Below are 22,073 nucleotides of genomic sequence, written 5' to 3' on the forward strand. Positions count from 1 at the left end.
TCTTTAGTTGTCATTTTGTGTGTGCGTGTAGCTTGTTGGATTCTGCCCAGCGACAAAGCGCCATGGAACAAGACAACCTATTGCTCCTTGCTTTAATTTCTTACTTCAGTTTTGTGAAGTTGTGCAATTAATCACAAGGGATTCCTGTCGGGCAGGCCGTTTATATAATTGCCAATGAAATGATCCAATCACATCAGGCTGAAGGAGAGAATATTGGAACTTATTTTATGGAGCCAAAAGTGCTTGCGCTCTCCCATCATTTTCCACACAGTGTCATCTTGGTAAAAATAACTACAGCTATTTTTGTCACATTTAACAAGAGAATTAAAAAAAAAAAAAAAAACATGTGCAATGTTGTGTATACTCTGGCCCAGCGCTTAACGTGACATTCCAATTGAACCGAGTCTGGGTTAGAAGTCTGCTGTGGGCAGCTTGTGTGTGATGCATACCATGTGACATTGGCCGCATGCGTCTGAAGACACATCAATAACATTCAGTGGGCAACATGGTGCAGGTTTGATTTGAACATCACAGCTTGTTGTTGTTGGTGGCTCCACCGAAGGTGCTTGCCGCAGCCAAGTGCCTGTGAATTCCACTACAGTGATTCTGTGGAGCAAAATGAAAGCCTTGTGTCGCGACTGTTTGCTTTCGAAACATTCTGCTGGAAGCTCCACACACATCTTTTGATGCCTCTTTAAGGTTTGCACATGTGTATGTAAGTGTTTTATGTACACTTGGCCCGCAGATCTCCATTTCCCCGAGCAGCTGTGTACAAGTCAGGCCAAAGTACCACTTTGGGCTTGCCAAATCTAACACATAAGTAAGCCCCCTTGCCTTTGCAGTGTTACACTATGTTTTATTCCCATTGAAGGCGTCTTGCTTTGGGACCATCTTTCAGTATAGGAACAGCTCAGGAACGTTTCCCAGTTCATTAGTTCCCCAGGTGATGGTTCCCGCTGACTGTGGCTATGTCCACAACATAAAAACAAAAATCACGCTCCTGGTACCCAAAAAAATATTTCGACCACTGTGGCAAGAAAAGGCAAGTGGAACTCCAGGAGAACACAAAATTTGACACATTCCATCCCTCAAAGTTGTTGGAAGTTATGCCCGTAGTAACAAACAATTTTCTAGAGGGCATACAAATAAATTAAATAATTACATTCAATAAAAAAAAAAAATAATAAATTAAGAATAAGCAGTAAAACTAATCATCCAAAGAAGATGCCAATATTTTCAGGTCATTAGCCATTATGATTTCAGTTTTGTAAGTTACATAGGTTTTTGCAAATAATCTTTGAACAATTGTGTATTTTACAAAACAAAAAATATCAACGAAACAAGGAGATACATCGCTACATACGCATCAGTCGAGGTAGCCTTTTTATGTTAAAAGTTTGGGAGGGGGGAGGCGGGGTTGTCCTTGGTTGGATTTTGTTATATGTCAGCTATATATGACGCCGGTATGTGCCATCTTAACACACTAAATACCTCAGTGAACTCATTTAAACTTGCGTAAAGGAAAACACACGCACACACACACACACACGCACGCACGCACACACACACACACACGATGAGCCTAACGAGTAGTGATTAGTGGGTCTCAGCTGGGCGGGGTTAGGATGCGTAACATCACTCCGCACTGTGGACTCGGCTAATTCACTTCTCTTTATCTAATTACCCTGGGTGTACACAAATACACACATGCATACTCGCAACAGTAATACTCCACTTACACACACACACACGCACACACACAAGACACGTGTATCGTTCCTGCAGATATGCAAAGTGACCTAATTATTCCTGAGGTGTCAGTTTGCATATTTATATTAGTACCCGTTATTAAACAAGCATTGTGCTCATATTACTCAGCCTGATGACTACAACCTGGAATATTACATTTCCTCCAGGGGATGAAAAACATCAGACAGGCATTTGCTAGTGGTCCAAAGCCTGCGTTGCATAAACTTAATAAAATCCCAAGCGAAATGGTATTTTTCATATTGCAAACAAATTCCGCAATGTGTTTTTGCCCCAACATTTTCTCAGTTGAAATGATATTTTACGAGAACCTCGCCCGTTGACCCTTTTTGTTCCGTTAATTTAATTGCATTACGTTCACTTGCTACGCTTTCACTGAATGCTTTTTAATACTCTCCATGTTCCTATTAGATCGTTTCATCTCTGGTGTTCCACTTTGATGAGTGAAAACGCTTTTGTGTAATTAGAGAAGCCACGTAACGTAGCCTCTGCTAGCTGAATGCTAATATGCAATGGAAAACGTCATGGTCATACGTACATGGTGGTGTTGTCATAATAATGAACACAAACGGTGCTGCAACACATAAAGACAGATCATGTAACATATCTTAAGGCACGTATTCTTTACTTCTACAAACAACATCTGTCTTATACCTCCCCCAGGTGGCCATAAAGTCATTCTTTTGTCCTTTGACTTCTTAAGTGAGAAAGTGACTTGAACCTTTCTTTGTGTGTGTGCAGGCGTAAGTGTGTGAGGATCTTCATGAATGGTGTTCTCTCTCATTCATTTGTTGTGGTGGACGACAAATAAATGTAAATGTGGACACAAATTACAATGATCTCTTCTAAAAAAGAAAAAAAAAAATTGCAGACCAAAGGCATCAAATTGGTGCAACACGTACACACAGAAACATTATGATCCTTGACGAGTGTGAGGGAGATGATTTCATCTGGCTCGTCCCACTGTTGCCATGACAGCAGGTTGTGTTGGCATGCACTGGATTTGGCACTGCCCTCACCTCTGGCATCACAACCCCCTGCTATGGATCTGTGTGTATGTGTGAAAACGATGACTTTTATGTACTGTATGCATACTGTATTTGAGTGTTGACATTATAGAACATATCTTAGATATCCATAAATCTGATACACTTTTTTTCCCCCCATCCATCCATCCATCCATCCATCCATTTTCTGAACCGCTTAGTCCCCACCCAGTGTTTTTTTTTTTTTAACTCCGCTAAAAACTAGTGTACGCTCACATGTGTAGTCTAATAACATCCAATGTAACACCTGCATATTACATTCATATAATCTTTGCTACAAGTTCGGTTCTAATGAATATTGTTATTTGCGTATCATCACTGTGTTCATTGCTACGTCGTCATATTTCTGGAGCCTGCACGTTTCGTCAGTAAAGGGTCCATGTTGGCTCCCTGGCCAGACGGTGCTCTCACCACTGGACAGATGGCCAACACCCTCCTGCTCTTCATTCCTTCATCTAGCCCTCCTTCTAGATCCTTCCATCACTAATGTCCTCTCCCACTGCACCCCATCACGGCAGTCCCTCGTTCCCAACATCCCCGTTTCCCATCACACCTCTTCGTTATAAATTAGTCTGGAAAAAGATGTGGTGGTCAGTTTTTGGGCAACCGCTTCTTTTCTTTTTTCACTATGTACTCTTTTGGTAGAGATTTTTAATGGATGGTGTCATTTGGGAATAGGCCTTTGTTAATTAATAAATCAACTAAGAGATTTTCTTGACCTCCCAGTAACCCTTGTAACAGACTAAGACATTTTTTGAAAAGCTTTTTCAGGTTACAGCGCGACTTAATAATTTCTGCTGTCGTTGTAAACGTAATAGATAGTTAGAGTTCCATATTTTATTGAATATATTAAAATAAAAGTTGAGTAAAATCAAACATTCAGCCAATAAAATGATTGAATATTTTATTACAGAATAAATTCAATTCAGCCTCGCTGTCCATTTTCTTTCTTTCTTTCCTCACTTTGTCATCATTTTTTTCAGTCCTACTGGAATCTCAGCATTTGTGAAGTGATAATAAGGTGTGAAAATGGAGACACAATAGAGCAGAGAGCAGTGGGCCGTCGCAAGCCTCCACTGACTAAAACACACACGTTCACACTGATTGTCACATGCTGAAGCTCCACATATATTTGTCAATTTGACATTGTAATTGTCACTTTACACAAATCAAAGGACACGCATATGGTCGATCTGGGAAGCCATAATTCATTTGTACTCGGAAACACAAACCAGATCCAAAATGACAAAACAACCATGAATTAGAGTAATGAAAGAAAATGATGCTTCAACTCACCAGAACAAAATGACACAAGTTTTTTTTTTTAATGCATGATTAAAGTGATTGACTCATGGACTGTGCACGTGAAAATTAAGCAATCAGAGTCGCAAACAGGTATTACCGATAATTAATTATCAGGTAATGTCACTAAAATTAGTAACACAAATGTCAATGATACTGATCATATATATCGTCTGTTTTCAGATGTCAAAGCGCTCGAGCCTAAGGACGGCCAAGGGGCGGCCCCCGATGATGCAGAACAAGAGGAGCCCGGCGACCATGACGACGAGCTCGACGACGACTCCATATTCACTTGCGACAACTGTCAGCAGGACTTTGAATGTTTGGCTGAGCTCACAGAACATCGAACCAACCACTGTCCAGCAGGTCAGACATAACATTCTTTCAGACTGCATGATGATTTGATCGGCTTTTCACTTTCCAAAAACTTGCTTGTTAATTGAAGATTTGTTGCTCACAGGCGTACAGTGTGTTTTAATTTTTAAATTGCATCAAACTACCAGTGTGAGGTGTGTGTCTTAATACATTCAAATACTAATTGACTTTTTGCACACCTCTGCCTCTCATGGGTTATGAAATATTTAGATTTGTGGAACAAACAAACTTATTGTGTCAACATGAAGAAAATGCCAAACAATGCAATATGTTTCACTTTTAGACACGATCGAAAAATGTTGTAACACTTCACCTATTACTTGGATACCTCCGGTTCTAATACGCACACATACACTTGAGTTGTTATTAGTACTGCTGTAATTAAGGGAGGGACCAAAAGAAACGCGGCGGGTGCATCTGGCTCATACAGATTAATCCGAATGTGCACTTAACAAGCCAACACGCACACACTTAGGCTGCAAGACAGTCTGCTGCCTACAAGCGTTTGAATGGTGTTTACTTTGATATGGGGATGAATAAGTGTGTATGTTTGGGTGGGGCGGGGGGTCTCTTTGTTGAAACTGGTCAAATGTTTTTACGGTCTGTGTGTTTTGATTGCTTCAGCCACGTGTTGTACATCTAGTTAGTCTAGCCACAGGGAGGTGTTTGGATGCTTCGTCGTGATGGTACCTTCACTGGATGTTGTTATTTAATAAGGGGAAATGCAGACATTAGGTTGCCATAATATTCAGGATAAAACAAATCTTGTAAGTCCACGGGAGCCTCAACAGTAGCACATTGCAAGCTGTAGATGAACACAATTTAGCTCATTGTTTGTATATCTTTTTTTTTTCATGTATTATCATTTTATTTTAACAGGCTCCCTCTCTCGGTCAGCGGAAGAATCACTCAATTAAATGCTCAAAGTGTGTATCATGTATAGTCAATATTCTTGGCCTTTGTTCCAGTATTTGTTCAGCACAGTTCCGTTGTATTTAACTTTTAAATGAAATGGATTTAGAATTAATTAATATCTAATGATATTTGTTTGTATTTATGTGAACTGAATCTTTCACTAAGAAAAGTGTTTTGGGTTTTTCTTTATTTAAGAGTAGTGTTAATTTTAAAATTATGCATAATGTTAAAATGGATTACTAGAAATATACCGAAGTTTATTGAAGGTCAGTATGGTGGTAGTTGAATAGCCAAATAGTTGTTGCCGTGTTGACTGTGTTTAGACATGCCATACATTTTCGACTTCAATCACTGGCAATGATTTCAATGGATACATTTCAATAGCATTATTTTTTCTGAGAAAACTAACCACATAATGACGGCAGTTTTAACGAGAGAAATTTAAATCCTGGTGTCGCAGCCAGTTATTAGGGGAATATGATTTATTTCTCTCAGCTTTCTTTAATTGCCTTTGTGTTTTCTTGATCCACAAAAGGCCCCGCAGTGCACTTTTTTCGACGCCGTGTCGCTGCCACAGCCTCGGATGTGGCCTGTGATTTTCAGCACAGGAGTCTGGGGAGGGCGAGTTGTTACCGAGCGAGAGAGCGCAGAGAGGGCAAGAGGGAGAGCAGGAGAAAGGAATGGAATGAAATGATGAATCTTTTTTGCTCCCTGGAGAAAGAGAGTTTCAGATTACAGAGTAATCCCACAGCTCAGCGTGATGCCTGCTTGCATGTGCTGGTTTGCGTATGTAGATTCAACCGTAAGTCGGCTTTGTCTGAAGACCGCGTATGAAAGTTGTTGTGGGACCGCTGCTTTCTGGTTATTATTGTGGAGAAGCTCAAATTAAAAGCATAGACTAAAGAATCCTTTAATGTTCTCTGCTTCCTACTCCTGGGGGCCGGTGTAGTGGGACCTATGGGGTACATGCACACATGTACAGCGCCTTCTAGGGAAAAACACAAGACCCAAATTAAAAAAAAAACATACTTATCCCCCTCCTTGGTGGCAATTGTATTTACTTCCGAAACCATGTGATGCATAAACGATGCCTTCTTGTTTTGTCGGGGAGGTTTGGAGACACTTTACATGTGATTGAATTAATTTTGTGAATCGGTATTGATCAGTATCATCTCATTAGATTGTGATATTTGATCATATAAGAAACAGAGTATTTTTCGGATTATCATATTGATTAATTGAGTATTTGTTTAAAATTGTTTACACTTATTTTGACATGAAGTGGTGCATGCATCCACGGTAACAGTGGTCTCTGGAGAGCAAAAAAAAAAATCCAACACTTTGAGAAGAAGATTTTGGGTCAACCTTTTTTGTAATTGAATCATTTGATATATTCAATTATACATTCGATTAACCGTTTCAGCCTTATAGTGAACACTTGGGCCTAATACGTTACTGTATTTTAAAGTTAGCATAATTGACATAACAATTAACATACCGTATTTTCCGGACTATAAGGCGCACCTAAAAGCCTAAAGTTTTCTCAAAAGCCGCCTTATAGTCCGGTGCGCCTTATATATGGACCAAATTCCTAAATTTAAACTGGCCCGAAGCATTGTGTCATGAAATCAATCATAAGTGGCCCGCTGAAGACTATGAATCATGAATCAAAAAGACTATGGATCATTATTTTGTGATTATAAAGTAACTGGTTGCATCTAAAGTTGAAATAAAAAAGATAAAATGGAGAATGATTTGATTTGGATTAAAAATCTGACGTGATGCATTAATGGTGCGCCTTATAGTCCGGTGCGCCTTATATAAGGACAACGTTGTAAAATGGGCCATTTATTGAAGGTGCGCCTTATAGTCCGGAAAATACGGTAGATGTTTTTATATTTACACACATTTCAACAAAACAACACCCACAGTCATCAAAACTGGTGTAAACAATCGGTGCTTGCTAATTGGCCCTATCGGTGTTGGTCACTTGAAAATTGAAGTAGCATGACATTTAAACTGGCTTCTAAATTGATACAGGCACACATTAAGCTTGAATAACAAAGTAAAAACACGCCCAAAAATGCTTCCTCCCATTTTCCAGCATATTTCCCTAATTAGTGTGCCTGAGTGAGCTTATTGTGCTGAGGAAATGACGTTGGAGGATACCTTCTATACTCTCGTGGCGAATGAGTCCCGAGTTAGCATGGAGTTACAGCTATAACACTGAATGGGTCCCAGGTGCAAGTGTGAAGCACCAAGTAATTCAGTGGCACTCTAGCAGAAGGCCTATAAAGAGGCACCATTAATTTGAGAACAAATTGGACAAACACACTCGTACACACACCGTGGCGCCGATCAATGACACGTAAATGTGTGTACACCCAATCAAGCATGCACATAACCCCAAACGGGTCATCGGGTTGGAGCGCTGTGTTTCAGTCTGACTCTTTGCGCACACCTAAAACACATTTGAACAAACGTTTTTTTGTTTTTTTTTTGCCCCCCCCCCCTTTCCTCATCAGCTATGACTTTTTAATGAACAACTGTGTATGTGCGGCACTCTTAGCACTTTACATGTGGGTATCCATCCTGTGGGTGTGCTGTGCGTGCAAGAAAAAGAGCGAGCAAGAGAGTCGCGGGAGTGTCGATGGGTCTCAGTAGGAGTCAGAATTTGGAGCATAGGCTCCCCGAGGAGAGGAAGAGCAGAGGAGAAAAAAAACTCCCACAGATCAAATAGAGAACATTCTCTGGCCCCACTTTGCCACATCACATGCACACATACATCTAACCTTAGCTTAACCTCAAATCCCCATGCTTAGATGTAATTATTTTCATATGTGGAACTTTGAAACTTTAACTTTTGTCACTAGCCGCAAAAGACAACTGGATCTGTTCAAACTTTTAAAGCTGCTTTAAAGTCATGCATGTGTGTTTAATCTCTCTAATTAATAAAACTGCGTCACACATTGTGACATTTTTGCTATTGAGACAGAAAATAACGCGAAAACTTTGAAAACACGTCCAATGCGAAACACTTGAGTGTTTAAAGAAATAGACAGAAGAGCAAGTGAGTGACAAATAGTAAAGGATGTCGCCGTCTGTCAAAGCAGGAGGGCCCAAACGGCGGCTGTCAGTGACAAATAGCGAGTCATTAACCCAGCCGGTCGCGTCTTCCACGCCATGAGTGAAGGAAAGTGTGTCGGAACGAAAGTATTTGTGAAATCTTTGTCAATCGAGCACATCCAGCTGCACTCTTATTTATTCTCCTTCTTCTCAGTGAAGGAGAGAGGCAAGATGAAATCAAGGGAGCAAAGGGGAAGAAATGAGGAAGACGGGAGGCAGGTGACGAGGAAGGGAAATAGATGAAACTGAGGAGGGACAAGCACAGGAAGAAAAACATGGAGGGGATGGAAAGAAGGGAGAGCAGGGCTGTTAGTGGAGGGGCCCTTGGGTGACTGGTTGGTCCCCCGCGGGACGTCTCCCCTCTGCTAAGCCCCAACCGTCTGTTGCAACCGGCTGTCTCTCTCTCTCTGTCTCTCTCTGTCTCTCTCTCTTTCTGTCTCTCTCTGTCTCTCTCTCTCTCTCTCTCTGTCTCTCTCTCTCTCTCTCTCTCTCTCTCTCTCTCTCTCTCTCTCTCTCTCTCTCTCTCTCTCTCTCTCTCTCTCTCTCTCTCACTGTACATGCACGCAGCTCTGTCGGCGGCATAGCAGCTGAGTCCTGTGAGGCCAAAACTCTTATTAAAACCACAGATCACTTTCTACTAGAAGGAAAGGTAGGAGGGGCTTCATTTGAAACAAAATTACAGACGGCCTCCTGCACTCTGGCATGTCACTTGATACAGACACGCACACACGCACACACGCACACACGCACACACACACGCACACACACACACACAATCAGTTAATGTACGTCCCTCCTTCTGCGCCCGTACCCCCTTCTTGCCAGCCTCCCTCCTCCTTCACTGTGTGTGTGTACCCGAGGGTGGCCCAAAGATTCCTGTGCTAAGCCCTTGCCATACATATTAGCGTGCGTGCACATACACACAGGCGCAGTAATCGTGCACAGACACAGCTGGCTGCTGCTCAGGTTTTCCAGGGAGAGAGCGAGAATCCGGCACCAGACTAGAGGGTGATGGAGGAGAGAGAGGGAGACGAAGGGGGGGATCACAGCATGCAGCGATGAAGAAGGGTTGTTGTGGAGTCATTTTTCATCACAGGGTTCATTTTTCACTGCACTTCTTCCACTGACTTCATCGCTCTATTTCTCTTTATCTGTTCTCTCCTCCTGCTCCCCTCCCTTGATCCCGCTTTGTCTCTGTTTATCTTACCTTTTTCATGCCCCCCCCCAATCTTCTCTTTCTTGTATGCGCTCCCTCTCACCCAAACTCTTTCCATCCTCCTTCTTTCTTATATCTCTCTTTCAGCCTAGTTTCTCCTTTATGAAATATGGATGGGAGCAGTTTTGGGTGCGCTGAGAGGTTTGCAGTTCGGGGAATGAGGACAGGGGGGGCGGCGCGGGGGGGCTCAGGAAGAGGCAAGGGATGGGAGAGACAGAGAGGGAGCTGGATGGAGCTGGCGTCTCAACAGACATGCACCTAAACACCTCACTGAGCAATCTGTCAACATGTCAGCAACACATGTTTGGTTAAAAAAAAAAAAAAAAAAGAGAGCGGTTGGAAGGCGAGAGGAGCACGTGAAAAAGATCTCTCCTCCTCCAGTGGGAGTAATGGCTCCCACCAGGGCTCTGGAAATGCTTTGAATTCAGCAGATTTCTATTGCAGGCTTCTCCCCCGGGGGCATCTTTTTACAATGCCTGCATCTCAGAAATTTGAGCCCGAGGACCCCTAGGGGCGTCCTTTCATAATGCCTGAAAATGTAGGGTTATATTGTGTGCTCTTCCCCGTGAGGCTTTTATTAATACCTGTATTCACTGCCGCTGGAAATTACACAGGCAACGCTGCAGGGGCCCGAGCTCGCTCCAGGAAGGGAGAAAGACTCTGTGGGGACTTTTTTTCTCTCTTCTTCTTCTTTCTCCTCTTATCCCGTCTTTCTCTCCCATTCCTCACCTCTTCCTCCTCTGTCTCAGACTATGTCAACTCATTTTTTTTCCTGACAAAATGCAAGCGCAAAATCAAGAATGTGTGTGTGTGTTTGTTGGCACCAGCTAGCCCCCCTTAAATTCAGCCCCACTTTGCTTGAAGGAAAAGAAGCACTCAATTAAAAATGTAACTTCCCCTCTTGTTTCCTTCTCATCTTTCCTCGCTCACTCAGTGTCCTTGTGTGTCTTGTGTGTAGCTCTCGCTGTGGGTAAATATTTGTGTGCGCCAGTGGTTGGAGTCGGATAATAGTCTCCGTACCACGGTCCACTATAAGTATCTGTGTGCGACGACAGCTTCTGTTTCCAAACATTCATTAGAATTCTTCAGCCAAAGGGTTTTGCAGATTTGCTTTTTTTTTTTTTTTTGTCTCTGTGTTTGTGTTTATTGATCAAACATTTACACAGTCAGATTTAGGAGGTATACATTTACATATCTTTGAATAAATAAATTGCCTGCTCTCTGCTTACCACATTTTTTGTTTAGTTGTCAGATTTGTGTGTTTTACTTTGTCATGATGGAGCAATTATGTGATTTTACATTGAGGGACTGATTGCGTTCTGTCCTCGTGGTTGTTGCCATTCGGCTCGAGTTACCATCCAATTATGTTCAAGGTTAAATTGTTCAATGACAACAGTGGCTATGTTGACATTGACATGTTTATTCTGATTAAAAGCCTGATCGGAATAAAAATGATTCACATCCCATTTGGAATATTATTTGTTTTATTATTACTGCTAATATTGCTACTATTATTATATTATTTTTGATAACAATCAAAATGAGCCTAATCATTTTCAAAACATCTTCCTTTTCGATGTGCACCAGCACATGTTGTTACAACCTTTGGCAGCAGATGTCACCAATATCAACAGAGATTGAAATTAGAAGTGCAAGAAGATGTTTTTTTTATTTTTTTTTTTAATAGCAAAAGACAGAACAGTATCAGTTGCCTTGAATTATAATCCTCACTGGGGTTTATAAAGCTATGATTTGATCATTTAGAAGCATAACTTCGCTTACAGTATTTGGAATATATATATATATATTTTCTTTTTAAATCTATATGTGCGCTCTAAGTCTCTGTCAGAATGTTTCAGTGGGGCAGGATAAAGTTGTCATGGGGCCATGAGGGGGCTGTGTGTGTAGGGGGTGTCTGGATAATGAGGAACAGGCCATTCCCTTGGATTCCTGCACCCCTGCCAACAAGCAGGACCCCCAGAACCTCAAGCCCACCCCCCTCTTCTTTTCTTTTTTCTCCCCCCTCCTGCTGACACCTGGGATTTTTTTCTCCCTCTATTTTTCCTCTCCCTCACAGCTTCTTTTTCTTTCTCTCCCTCTCAAGTGGAACACATGCCACCCCCCTCCCGATTTTATACATTCTTTCTTTCTACTTTTCCTCCCCATTCTCCATCCCTCATACACATCTTTGGATCACAAGTCACATGTCACTTGCCTCCTAGCACATTGGCCCCAGTGTCTGCATCCTTTCCTCCTTCCCTCCCTCCTTGCTGTAACTCCCCGCTGAGTTCTCAAACCCCAAACTGACCACATCCCCTCCACTCACCCTTTGAGTCCCTCCCCCCTTTTCGCCTCCCGCCATTCTCTCCCAAACCCCTCTGTTCCCCACCGAGCTGGCCCCAAAGCTCTGATCCTTTCCTCCATGCCCCCAAACCTCCCCACTGTGCCCTCCCAAGACACACAGACATAGACCCACACCCTGTGGCGAATGGCCCCAAAGCAGCCTCTGTTTGCCCCCCCCACCTCACCCCCGCTTTTCCACTCCTTTTTCCACCTCACCTCTGTCTCCCATACCCGCTTTGAGGACTTACGATGTGTTATGTCCTTAACTTGGGTTGGTTTTCAGAATTTTTTTTATGATACCTTACTTCACACGACACTATTTTTTATTTATTTATTTTATTTCAAAGCGAGAACTGGCAGTGTGACCATATAAATACTTTTTGATTACAAATTACTTTCCGCTTTCATGTATGTAACATATTCCCACTTCTGCTAAAATAGATTTGGATATAATAAACGTGACGCTAGTGCAAATAGTTTTAGTTTCAAAAAAGTTCTTCTGTAGCACTCACAGGCCTTCATATTTGCTCTATTGTAATAGGAATTTGGTCAATTCCTGACACGCTTTGATTTTTGTAGCTGAAAACCCCCCCAAAGAATCTTGGTGCCAATGCAAAGACATCTAAATGTCTGGCTCTGGCCAGTGTAATTTCAATAACTAAAGTGTAACCATGGTCAGACAAAGCAAGTGAGTAGGAATTGGGAACCCGCGTTCCTGTAACCCGTACAAAAACACTGAATGTGTTTCCAGTCTCTTTAATTTCCATTTCTCTTGGACAGAGTGCAGAGTTTTTACGTGTGAGATAGTTTTCCATTTCAATGTTCTGGATCTCGATCCGTTATGAACTCAAGTCTGTAGTTCTATGTAGTTCGATGCCAATGGCTTGAAAAATAAATCGTCTGTTTTCATTGACTAAGTGATGCCGCTTGTTTACAGTTAAGTGAATCTCATGGAATTGACTATAAAAGCCAATGCATGCTAAGTTTGCTATCCCCAGGTGTCTACGCATTCATGCACATGCACAGTTTCAGTCCTAGACAGTTGTGGCAAAGGCCAACGTACCGCAGGGAGACAGCCTATAATAGTTTTAACCCAGCGCTCAGGTGTGACTCGCCTTTGTCCAGCCAAATGTCAGAGAAAAGCAGGGGACAAACGGCTGAGAGGATCAAGAGAGTGAAAGTGGAAATGACGCAACTATACTGTGATGCGGTCACAATTTACCGAGTGGAAGGTTTGACCAAGATGCCATTACAAACTGATACAACATTTTCAGCCAGTGTCTTTGTCAATGGTTGTGTCTCGTGTGCCAGGCTTTCTGTCTGGGCACCTGGTTATGTGGGGGCTGGGAGTCCTGCTCAACACTGTTCTTTTCCTGTTTCAAGAAGTCCCTCGGGGTTGCCAGGACCGACTGCCAGCCCTCTTTCGATGCAAAACACGCATGCACGCACACTGACGTCAGCTGCTCTGGGCCCTCTCCCCTGGGTGCTAGCAGAATCGTTTGTTTCCATCCACTCTGTTCACTCCCGGCCTCTTCTTTCACACTCCTTACTTCTTTCCTTGTCTTCTGTCCCCTGAAATAGGTGTCCCGCTAACTGCCTGATTGGAATTCACTGCACTGTGGGAGTTCTCAGGGGAAAGGCATTGTCAAGTGTTATTATGCATATGATTGCACATATGATCATATTATGCATGCATATTTTTGTATGAGAGGCAGAGACCTGTTGTCAGTCCAGAAAAACATTTAAAAGATACATACATTTGAAATACCACATGTGATTGTCATCTTCCAAATCATGTTGGCAACATCGACCAAAACAAAAACATGTCTACAGCACAATTTGCGAGCATGTTATTGGTGCAGAGATTCTTTCATTCAATACAGATTCTTCTCTTATGTGACCCTCAAGATGTGCTGTCACTATGCAATATTTTTAAATTGTTTGGTCTCTAGATTATTCTGTCGATGAATCGAAAAATCGGATACAATTTTATTTTGCACAAAAGTGTATTTTGAACTTATGTTGTATTGTTGCGCAAAAAAATGATGACAAATGACATGAGACGGTTTGGGGTTGCACTCACTTTTTAAAACTGATTTGGTTTCTGGTTCAGGTCATTTTCAAAAGTATAAACAGATGGTTGCAAAAGTTTGATTTGAACACAAAGATATTCTGTCTGATTTAAAGATGGACATCATAAATTAGAGAATGATTGCTGTTGTGAGGCTAAAATTTGAGGATTTGGACAATTTGAACTTGAGTAAAGACGCTTACCCGATTACTCAAATAATTGAATTATAATAATCAAGTAATTTTGACACCTCTCAATGCATTTGTGCTATATTTTGTTAGCAGCAGTTAGCAGATTAGTGCATCTAGGTTTTTTTTCACATTTTCCTTTCCAAATAATTTTTTTTTTTTGCCCAATATATTGCCGCAATGCTTTTGTAATTTATTCCTGTATTGCGTTTTTATTGCGAAAGACCCCATTCAGCATATTCAATAGAGCCTATATGACTTTTTGTAATTTATTTTTATAATATATTTACTGTAGTGTAGTGTGAATATTTGCCAATATGATTTATTTAGACTTCTTGTCGCTGTGTTTATTAGTTGGAAAGAGAATGTGTGTATTATTATGTGTCTACTTGAATTGGGGTTAAGAAACAAGAGAATTCCTCCCTTCTGTTCCCTCCTTTCCCCTATCACCCCCTCTCTCTTTGTCTCTCTCCCTGGTGTAAGTGGGAATGTTTTGAAATATTAACCAAACTGCTTTTCCTTTTTCAAATATGATCGAAAGCGTTCTGCTAAATAAGTCAGGAGTCGAGGCTTCTGCTAGTTAGATGAGGCCTTTCAAATAAACAACAAAATAGCACAAACAACAACAATGATGGAAGGGGAGGAGAAAGAATGCAAGGTGCTTCGGCGAAAGAGAAGCCCATCTATCTATTTCAAGTCTTTTCACTTTTGTGCTCTAATGAAAACCATTCCGATGGAGAATTGCACCGCACCGCACTGCACTTTGTCTTCATCTGCATTTTCATCTTGCCTTTATCACCTAGTACTGCTGCAAGTGTCCAACTTCCTCCATCAATTGCCACTTCCTATTCTTTGCTTAGATTTGAGCCCCATAGTGGATTGCAGACTTTTGGGGGGTTTTGGGTGAGAGGCTAAGTGGGTATTTCTCCCTCTTGTCAGCTGCCAAAACATGCAGTCTGCGAATAAGCAGATAAAATTGTGTGTGAATGTGAGTAAAGAAGGCTTCAGTCTTGGGCAGGAAGATATGCATGTGTTTGTTATACATTTTGAGTAGACGGGGGTATTTGTCCTGTGTGTTGGGGAGTTTGTCCTTTGAGAATACTGTTTGTGGTGAGGGCTGCAGTGACAGCTGCAGAAGGGGTGCGGGGGGGGTGACTGCTTGCTGACTGATAAGGGAGGGGATGGGGGGGGGGGGGGGTCTGTATTAAGAGACGGTTAATAGTTTAGCTGTGGCTAACACAAACACACTTGTGTGTCTCACCGCAGCCAGGTTGACAAAAATTTCAGAAATGTCTGACTAGGCTGTTTCAAAATATCATTCATAAGTATTGGGACAGGCTTCTAAACAAGTTCATGTTGTCTCCCTAAACTCAATTCTTTCTGATTCGGAAAGCATGTCAGTGTACTTGAGCAAACAAGAGGTTCTTAATGACACAATGATAGGATTCTACCCACCATGTTTTTCTAATGTCCCTTCTGCTTAATTCCTACCTCCCCAACCCACACATTCAAATCCCTTAATATGATTGTCTTTCCTGAAATAATAATAGCCCCATTAGTACTTAATTATTCATGTTTTAGTCGTACAATCCAAGTTAACGGCTCAAACATTAGTACATGATAAAACTCCAGAGGCTATGCTTTTAATTTAATTCCACCGTCTAAATTAATTTTGGGGCATGCTTGTGCTTTTCGCTTGCTCCTCCACAGAGGGGAGAGAGACAGGAGCTTACTCGGAGTGGTGCGGCAGCCGCGGATGAAGGCGACCCTTAGGCGGTGTTGACGGCTTTTTTTCTGGTTAATCCAAACCCCGCTATGGTTACTGAAAAACTGTGCTGCAGTTGCTTAAGTGTGAACGTTGTCATCCTTGAATCCTTTTGCACACCAATAAGAGGTGCGCTCAATTGACGTCAAGTGTGAACGCCGCGAGGATTCACGCTCCCTATATGTTGTATTGCTTCATCTGTGTGGGTAAAGCAGCCACTTCTTAAAATAATCAAGAACCGCTGCTATAAATAATGAATGATTTCAAAACACAACTCACCCTTGAGATGCGTCAGGGGAAGTATGATGGATTCTGAAACTGGCAGTTACAGTTTGCCCTTTCGCCTTTGCACTGCCATCCAAAGGACCATTAAGTTAAACAATATGCATGCTAATTTGTGAACATTCTTAAATTTGTTACAGTAGTTAGCAACTGGACAACCTCAATCATGTTGTCTTTTCTTACTTCCTCCTTCCATTTCTTAAATTGCACTATATTGAAACATTGAGTGTATTCGCCAGACCAATTTACACCAAAAAAAAAAAAAAAAATCCAGTGTTACACCCAACTACATAGTCCAAGTTGCAGATGTGGCTTGCAATAACGGGACCCCCCTATCCTCCCTCACTGCCCTATTGACCTCTCCCCACTTTGATCTGTTTCATGTCACCAGCTCACACACACCCACTTAGTTCCACACAACACTCACACATATACTTAAGTACTAAATCCACCTTTGTTTATGTCCAGCATCCCTCCCCGTGTATGCACTGGTCTTTGTTAAAGCCAGTGTGTGGGCTTTCATTCAGCCAGGGGCCTTTTTTTTCAAGACTTTTTAAACGCCTCCGTTCGTATCACATTGGACTTGATACTTGAGCATTGTTTCCTTCCCAACATGCCAACGGCTACTAGAATAAGAGTTAACTTTTGGATTGTGGTGGCGTGACAAAATGTGGTTTGGTTATTTGTGATGCTTCTGAAATAATACAGTCACACATTAATAGTTTTCACTTCTTCTTTTTCATCCCGCTTCCCTTTTTCTCTTGTTTAATCTCTGTGGCCGTCCTTGACCCCCAGCTGGTTATATGGACTCTCTTGGGGGAGCAAACGGTTTATTGCATCAGTAATTACTCCACACCGTGTCCAGGTGGTATAAAAGTGGTCAGTCCTTGTGTTGGGTGTGTATTCTTTTTTTTTTTTTCTCTGGATGTAAACATGCTATCGCCGTGGCTACATTTTAGTTTGGAGTGCTGTAGAACAACATCTTGAAGAGTTGTTTCGCATCCTCCCGTTTTTCTCGGAGGCGCACTATTGGAAACATGCTTGGTATATGTGTGTGTGTTAATGTTTATTATTTATTACTTTCTGCATATAAGCGCCCATCCCAGTGTGCATTCTCTCTTGCCGTCTGTGCCCCTAATCCCTGAATGTGCCACTAATGGCAGGTCCAGGTGTTCTGCTCTGCTTCTCGTCTCCTCTGGGAACATCTCTTTAGTGCGTGTGTATGTGTGCTCGCATGTATTCCACTCACGGGGGGTTTACGCGTTGTGACTTGGGGGCTGTCCAGGATCCAATCCTCCAGAAGGGAAGGGAGGGAAGAGGAATGGCAGGCAGGAGGTACCCGCCTCCCGCAGCTTGCTTTCTGGGTTCCCCTGAGCACAAGACCCCCCTCTACCACTCTCCCCTGGGTCTTCACAGCCTCATTGCCTTACTGCCTCTTATTCCCCTCGTTTTATAGTCTCATCACTCTCTGCCCCTCATCATGGGAGTTTCTGCATTGCGTCAGATTTTTGGCGGAGAAGAGCTTCAGTAAATTTCCCATCCGGGTCGTTACTGATGTGCGTTTGGCGTATTCATACAGCCAAAATGGGTTTGTTTGTTTGTTTGTTTGTTTGTTTGTTTATTTACCTGTGCACGTATGCCTGGAACTGCGTGTTTGTGTTTTGAAAGGCAAGCTCCAGCTGCCTGCATCACTTATTTATAGGTCCCACTTACACATAGGTTAATGAGGAAGGACTTGAGTGTTTGCATCTGCGTAATACGGCGAATACATCCCAATATCCAGTCAGGTCTAGATGTTGCTTATATCTCCATAAATACACTCGAGAATCGACAGGATGCTCCAGCTAAATGATAATGATCCAATATTATGCACAAAGTAGCACTTCAAAAGTACGTGTGCGTGATTATAACCACACGAATGCTTGTGTAAACATCTGAGGGCTTCTTTATGTGCTTTTTTTTATATGTACAGTGGGTGTGTTTTATGACAAACGTGTTTTTTGGTTAACAAGCGGCCAGTCAGCCCATCAGACCTCGTTCTTATAAATAGATGATATAGCCGCGGGCCATCGTTGCACACGAGGCGACCGCACTTTTGTACGTGCGTGCTTGTGTTAATACAGCAACACACCCAAATCCATACGTGGTGTTTTTGTGTGCATTGGCAATGGTGTTGTTGTTTGTCTAACACTCTGCCCAGCACCTGGTTCTCATTTCTGAGTGAACAAACAGCAAAGAAGATAGACAAAAAGTGGGACAGATGAGGGAGCTGTGTGGATTTTGTGTCTCAAGAAAAAAAAGATCTGTGACATAGCTGCTCTGACCACTTTTTGACAAATTAATATAATCACAAAGAAGTATTGCTGATTGGAATTCAAACAGGTTCTAAGTGGCACAAAAAAAATCCACCAAAACCAATTAAAGAGGAAAAAAAATGCTTTAAGGCTTTGATACTTGCTAAACTGATCTTTTTCACAATATATTGATTCAAACTTTCCCATTTTTGTGTTTTTTTTTTTGGGCTTCTTGCATCTCATAGCTTATTTTATGAAAAAAAACGTATATAATATATACCATATAGTGTGCTGTTTATTACTTTGGAAGACACCCTTTTTCGTACTCAGGTTTATTTATTTATTTTTAATTGTGTATTGTCACACGCGTTCTGTTATCTGCACAAAGTATGTATACTGTCAGCCCTCCTCCTAACCTTCTGCCCTCAAAAAACATTGGCACAGACACACACTGTCCATATGGAGCAGTTGGCGCCCAAAAGCGTCCAAAGCAGCCGGACCCTTTCCCAGGGCAGAAGGTGAGGGTCCCCACTGCCTGCGTCGTGTGTATTTGTGTGTGTGTTTTTATCCATCCGTTAGTATCGTCAACGGCTCAACACGCCCGCGCAGACTGCTTTATCGTCCTTTCGGTCTGTCCTCTTTACTGTATGTTATGTGAACTTGTCCCGACAAACTGCATCCCATGTGAATTGCACGGAGGATAGCAAAGGTCTGTGCCCCCCACAAGCATAAACCAGGGTTGCATGGAGCCATATGTGAGCAACCAATGCATCCATTTGAAGTGCAAAAAGGCTGGCCAGAAACCGAGAAACATGATTGTAAAAATGAATGTGGTGAAATGAATCAGTCCTCTTTATGTTGTAGTGCAAGAATGTCGGTGACATTTTTTATTTTTTATTTTATTCCTTACAGTTCCATCAGACTACGCAACAGGTAGTTTCAACCAAACAATCTAACTGGTCAAATTCACCTGCCCGCTGTGCAATTATTATGATTCATAGCAACCAAAAAGCCGTGATTGGCTGATCAGTTGCCATGCCAACTCACATGATGGTTACAGAAACAGGTAGGGCTTTCGCTTCTGTTCTCAACTTCTTCAAGTCCAATCACATCTAGTATTTTGACCTCCTCCCTGGTAATCGCTATGCTGCATTTCTTTCCCCCCGCAGCACAATTTGGTTATAGTCATTCGGGTTTTTTTCTTTTTAAAGAAGGCAATCAAGAGTGTGTTCCGGGCTACCCAGAGTGTAGACTTGTTTTTCTGCTCCCTATGGTGAGTCCGGGGCTGCCTCACTCACACTAGAGCAGCCTGGGGCTGCCCCAGGGGAGCCGGGGAGCAAGAGAAGGTAGAGGGTGAAGGGTGAGGAAGGTGGAGCGAGAGGAGGCCAGCAGGGTTCCCGCGGGTAAAGGCGCAATGGCCAAATAGAAAGATGGAAGTGGCAAATTGGTAGGAAGAAAAAAGGGCAGTGGCTGTTATAAGGAGTTAAAAAAAATAAAGGGCAAATTGAGGCAACCCTTAAATCATCTTTTGCTGTTGTGCATGAAACAATTCCATGCCTCACTCGAGGCTCCAAAACCTTTGGATTGAGATTGGGAGGATGACCACAATCATTTGCTTTTGGCAAGTATGAAGAGCTGTTTGTGTTGTTGAGACTTATATGTATTTGTATTAGCGATTAAACATGATTTAGGGGTGTTGATGTTAGTGAACAAAGGTGCATGATTAGCAATAGAAGGTATCAAGACTACTTCAGCAAATGTGGTTGTGGTGGATGGATGGATGGATGGATGGATGGATGGATGGATGGATGGATGGATGGATGGACGGACGGACGGACGGACGGACGGACGGACGGACGGACGGACGGACGGACGGACAAACGGACAGATGGTTGGAGTCAGAGACAGAGGGATGAAAACTGAAGAGTGAGGCTGACATGCCAGTAGAGTGCAGAGGTAAAGTTAAAGTGGTTAAAGAAAGTTAAAGACCACACTTGAGGAGCCGCGCTATTCCACTTTGCCTCTCTCGTAGAAGAAGAAAAAGGTAGGGATATTAACAGTGTGTGTCAACCCGTCGTCTCCCCTCCCCCTTTTAAACTACATTTTCTACTTTTCCTCCCAAAGCGAAAAAAAGCCGCAACATCCATCCACCCTTAATGTCTCTTCTCTTGAGGTTTGTTCTATAATTTAACATTTCACTGAAAATTTCTTGCCCCCACCCCCCTCCCCCTTTCCTTCCTCCCCATCTCCCAATTTCTGCCAGTTTACCATTCGGCCTTGTCTTGCCAGGTCCCCTCGTGGCCGACTGACAAAGACGCCGTTAAAAAGCCGTGTGATCCTCCATTTTAGCGCCAGCCACGCTAGTCAGAGGATTAAGGCTCTTTAATGACGCTAATCTCCCCTCCCATTCTTCCCCGACACCCCTCCACCCCACCCTTCAAAAAGTGATTTCTCCCTCATGCTCTGACCCAGTCCGTCTCTGTTCAGTCCCTCTCGTTCATCATGTCTTCCTTCCTTCTCGCAACCTCACAAACACGAATCCAACCTCACCGACTCATACTTTGAACTGCCTTTAAAATGAGTTAATTCGCTCCATCTGCTTTGCGGGTTCCGCCATGCCGTCAGACTCCAACATACCAAGATTAAGGGACAGTGTTCTGTGACTCCCATTCCAATTTAATTTCACCAAGATGAAACCAAAGCATACCAAAACAATCATCAATACGAGAAACATGCTTTGAATTTTGCTTCTTTTTCCCTTTGTCGTATGTTTGACGGATTTATGAACAACTTTAAGGATATAAATCGTTAACACTGGGTTTATGGCATGGATTTAGTTGTGCAGTCTGTTTTCTGGTGTAGTTCCCCAACATGGTGTGGTCCAACCCTGCTCAAGAAACCTGGTCTTGACCAAGGTCTACAATCAAATTTTAGATCCATTTCCACACTGCCTCAACAATTCTGTCAAAAGTGTTGAAGTCCTTCTTGGATGTCTTTGAAGTTTTACAGTCAGATTTTAAGATGCTCCATAGCACAGTCAGCCGTGTTATGAGTTTTTAATGGCTAATAACACCGGGGACTAAGTGTATCTTGTTTTGTTGGACCTCAGTAGTCTTTTGGCTTGTTTGCAGCACCAGTTGGCCATCAGTTGTAGCGCTCTAGAGGAGTAGTTTAGGTCCTGGCAGACAGAGCTTTTGGGGTTTTGAGTCCTGCTGTGCCCCACTGCCATATGGTGTTCTACAGGGTTCATTTTTGGTGCCCCGGCTCTTTTTATTGTACACATATTTGCAGCTCATGGGTTTCATCTTAAGAAAACATTATCTGTTCTCTCACTGCAGGGTGGAAGAAGACATTCAGGTCATGGCTGTGGATTCGTTGAATTT

The 22,073-nt window shown here is 42.5% G+C and overlaps 1 protein-coding gene across 1 annotated transcript in view; it reads left to right on the plus strand.

Moving 5' to 3' along the window:
• Window positions 1-22,073, plus strand: part of znf423 (zinc finger protein 423) — an 87,299-nt gene that overhangs the window by 17,435 nt on the left and 47,791 nt on the right. Inside the window, exon 3 of the mRNA XM_061283330.1 lies at window positions 4,299-4,481. Coding sequence (XP_061139314.1) covers window positions 4,299-4,481 — 183 coding nt within the window. The remainder of the gene's footprint in view (window positions 1-4,298; window positions 4,482-22,073) is intronic.

This window comes from Syngnathus typhle, linkage group LG7, assembly GCF_033458585.1.
Source record: "Syngnathus typhle isolate RoL2023-S1 ecotype Sweden linkage group LG7, RoL_Styp_1.0, whole genome shotgun sequence".
NCBI classification, from domain to species: Eukaryota; Metazoa; Chordata; class Actinopteri; order Syngnathiformes; family Syngnathidae; genus Syngnathus; species Syngnathus typhle.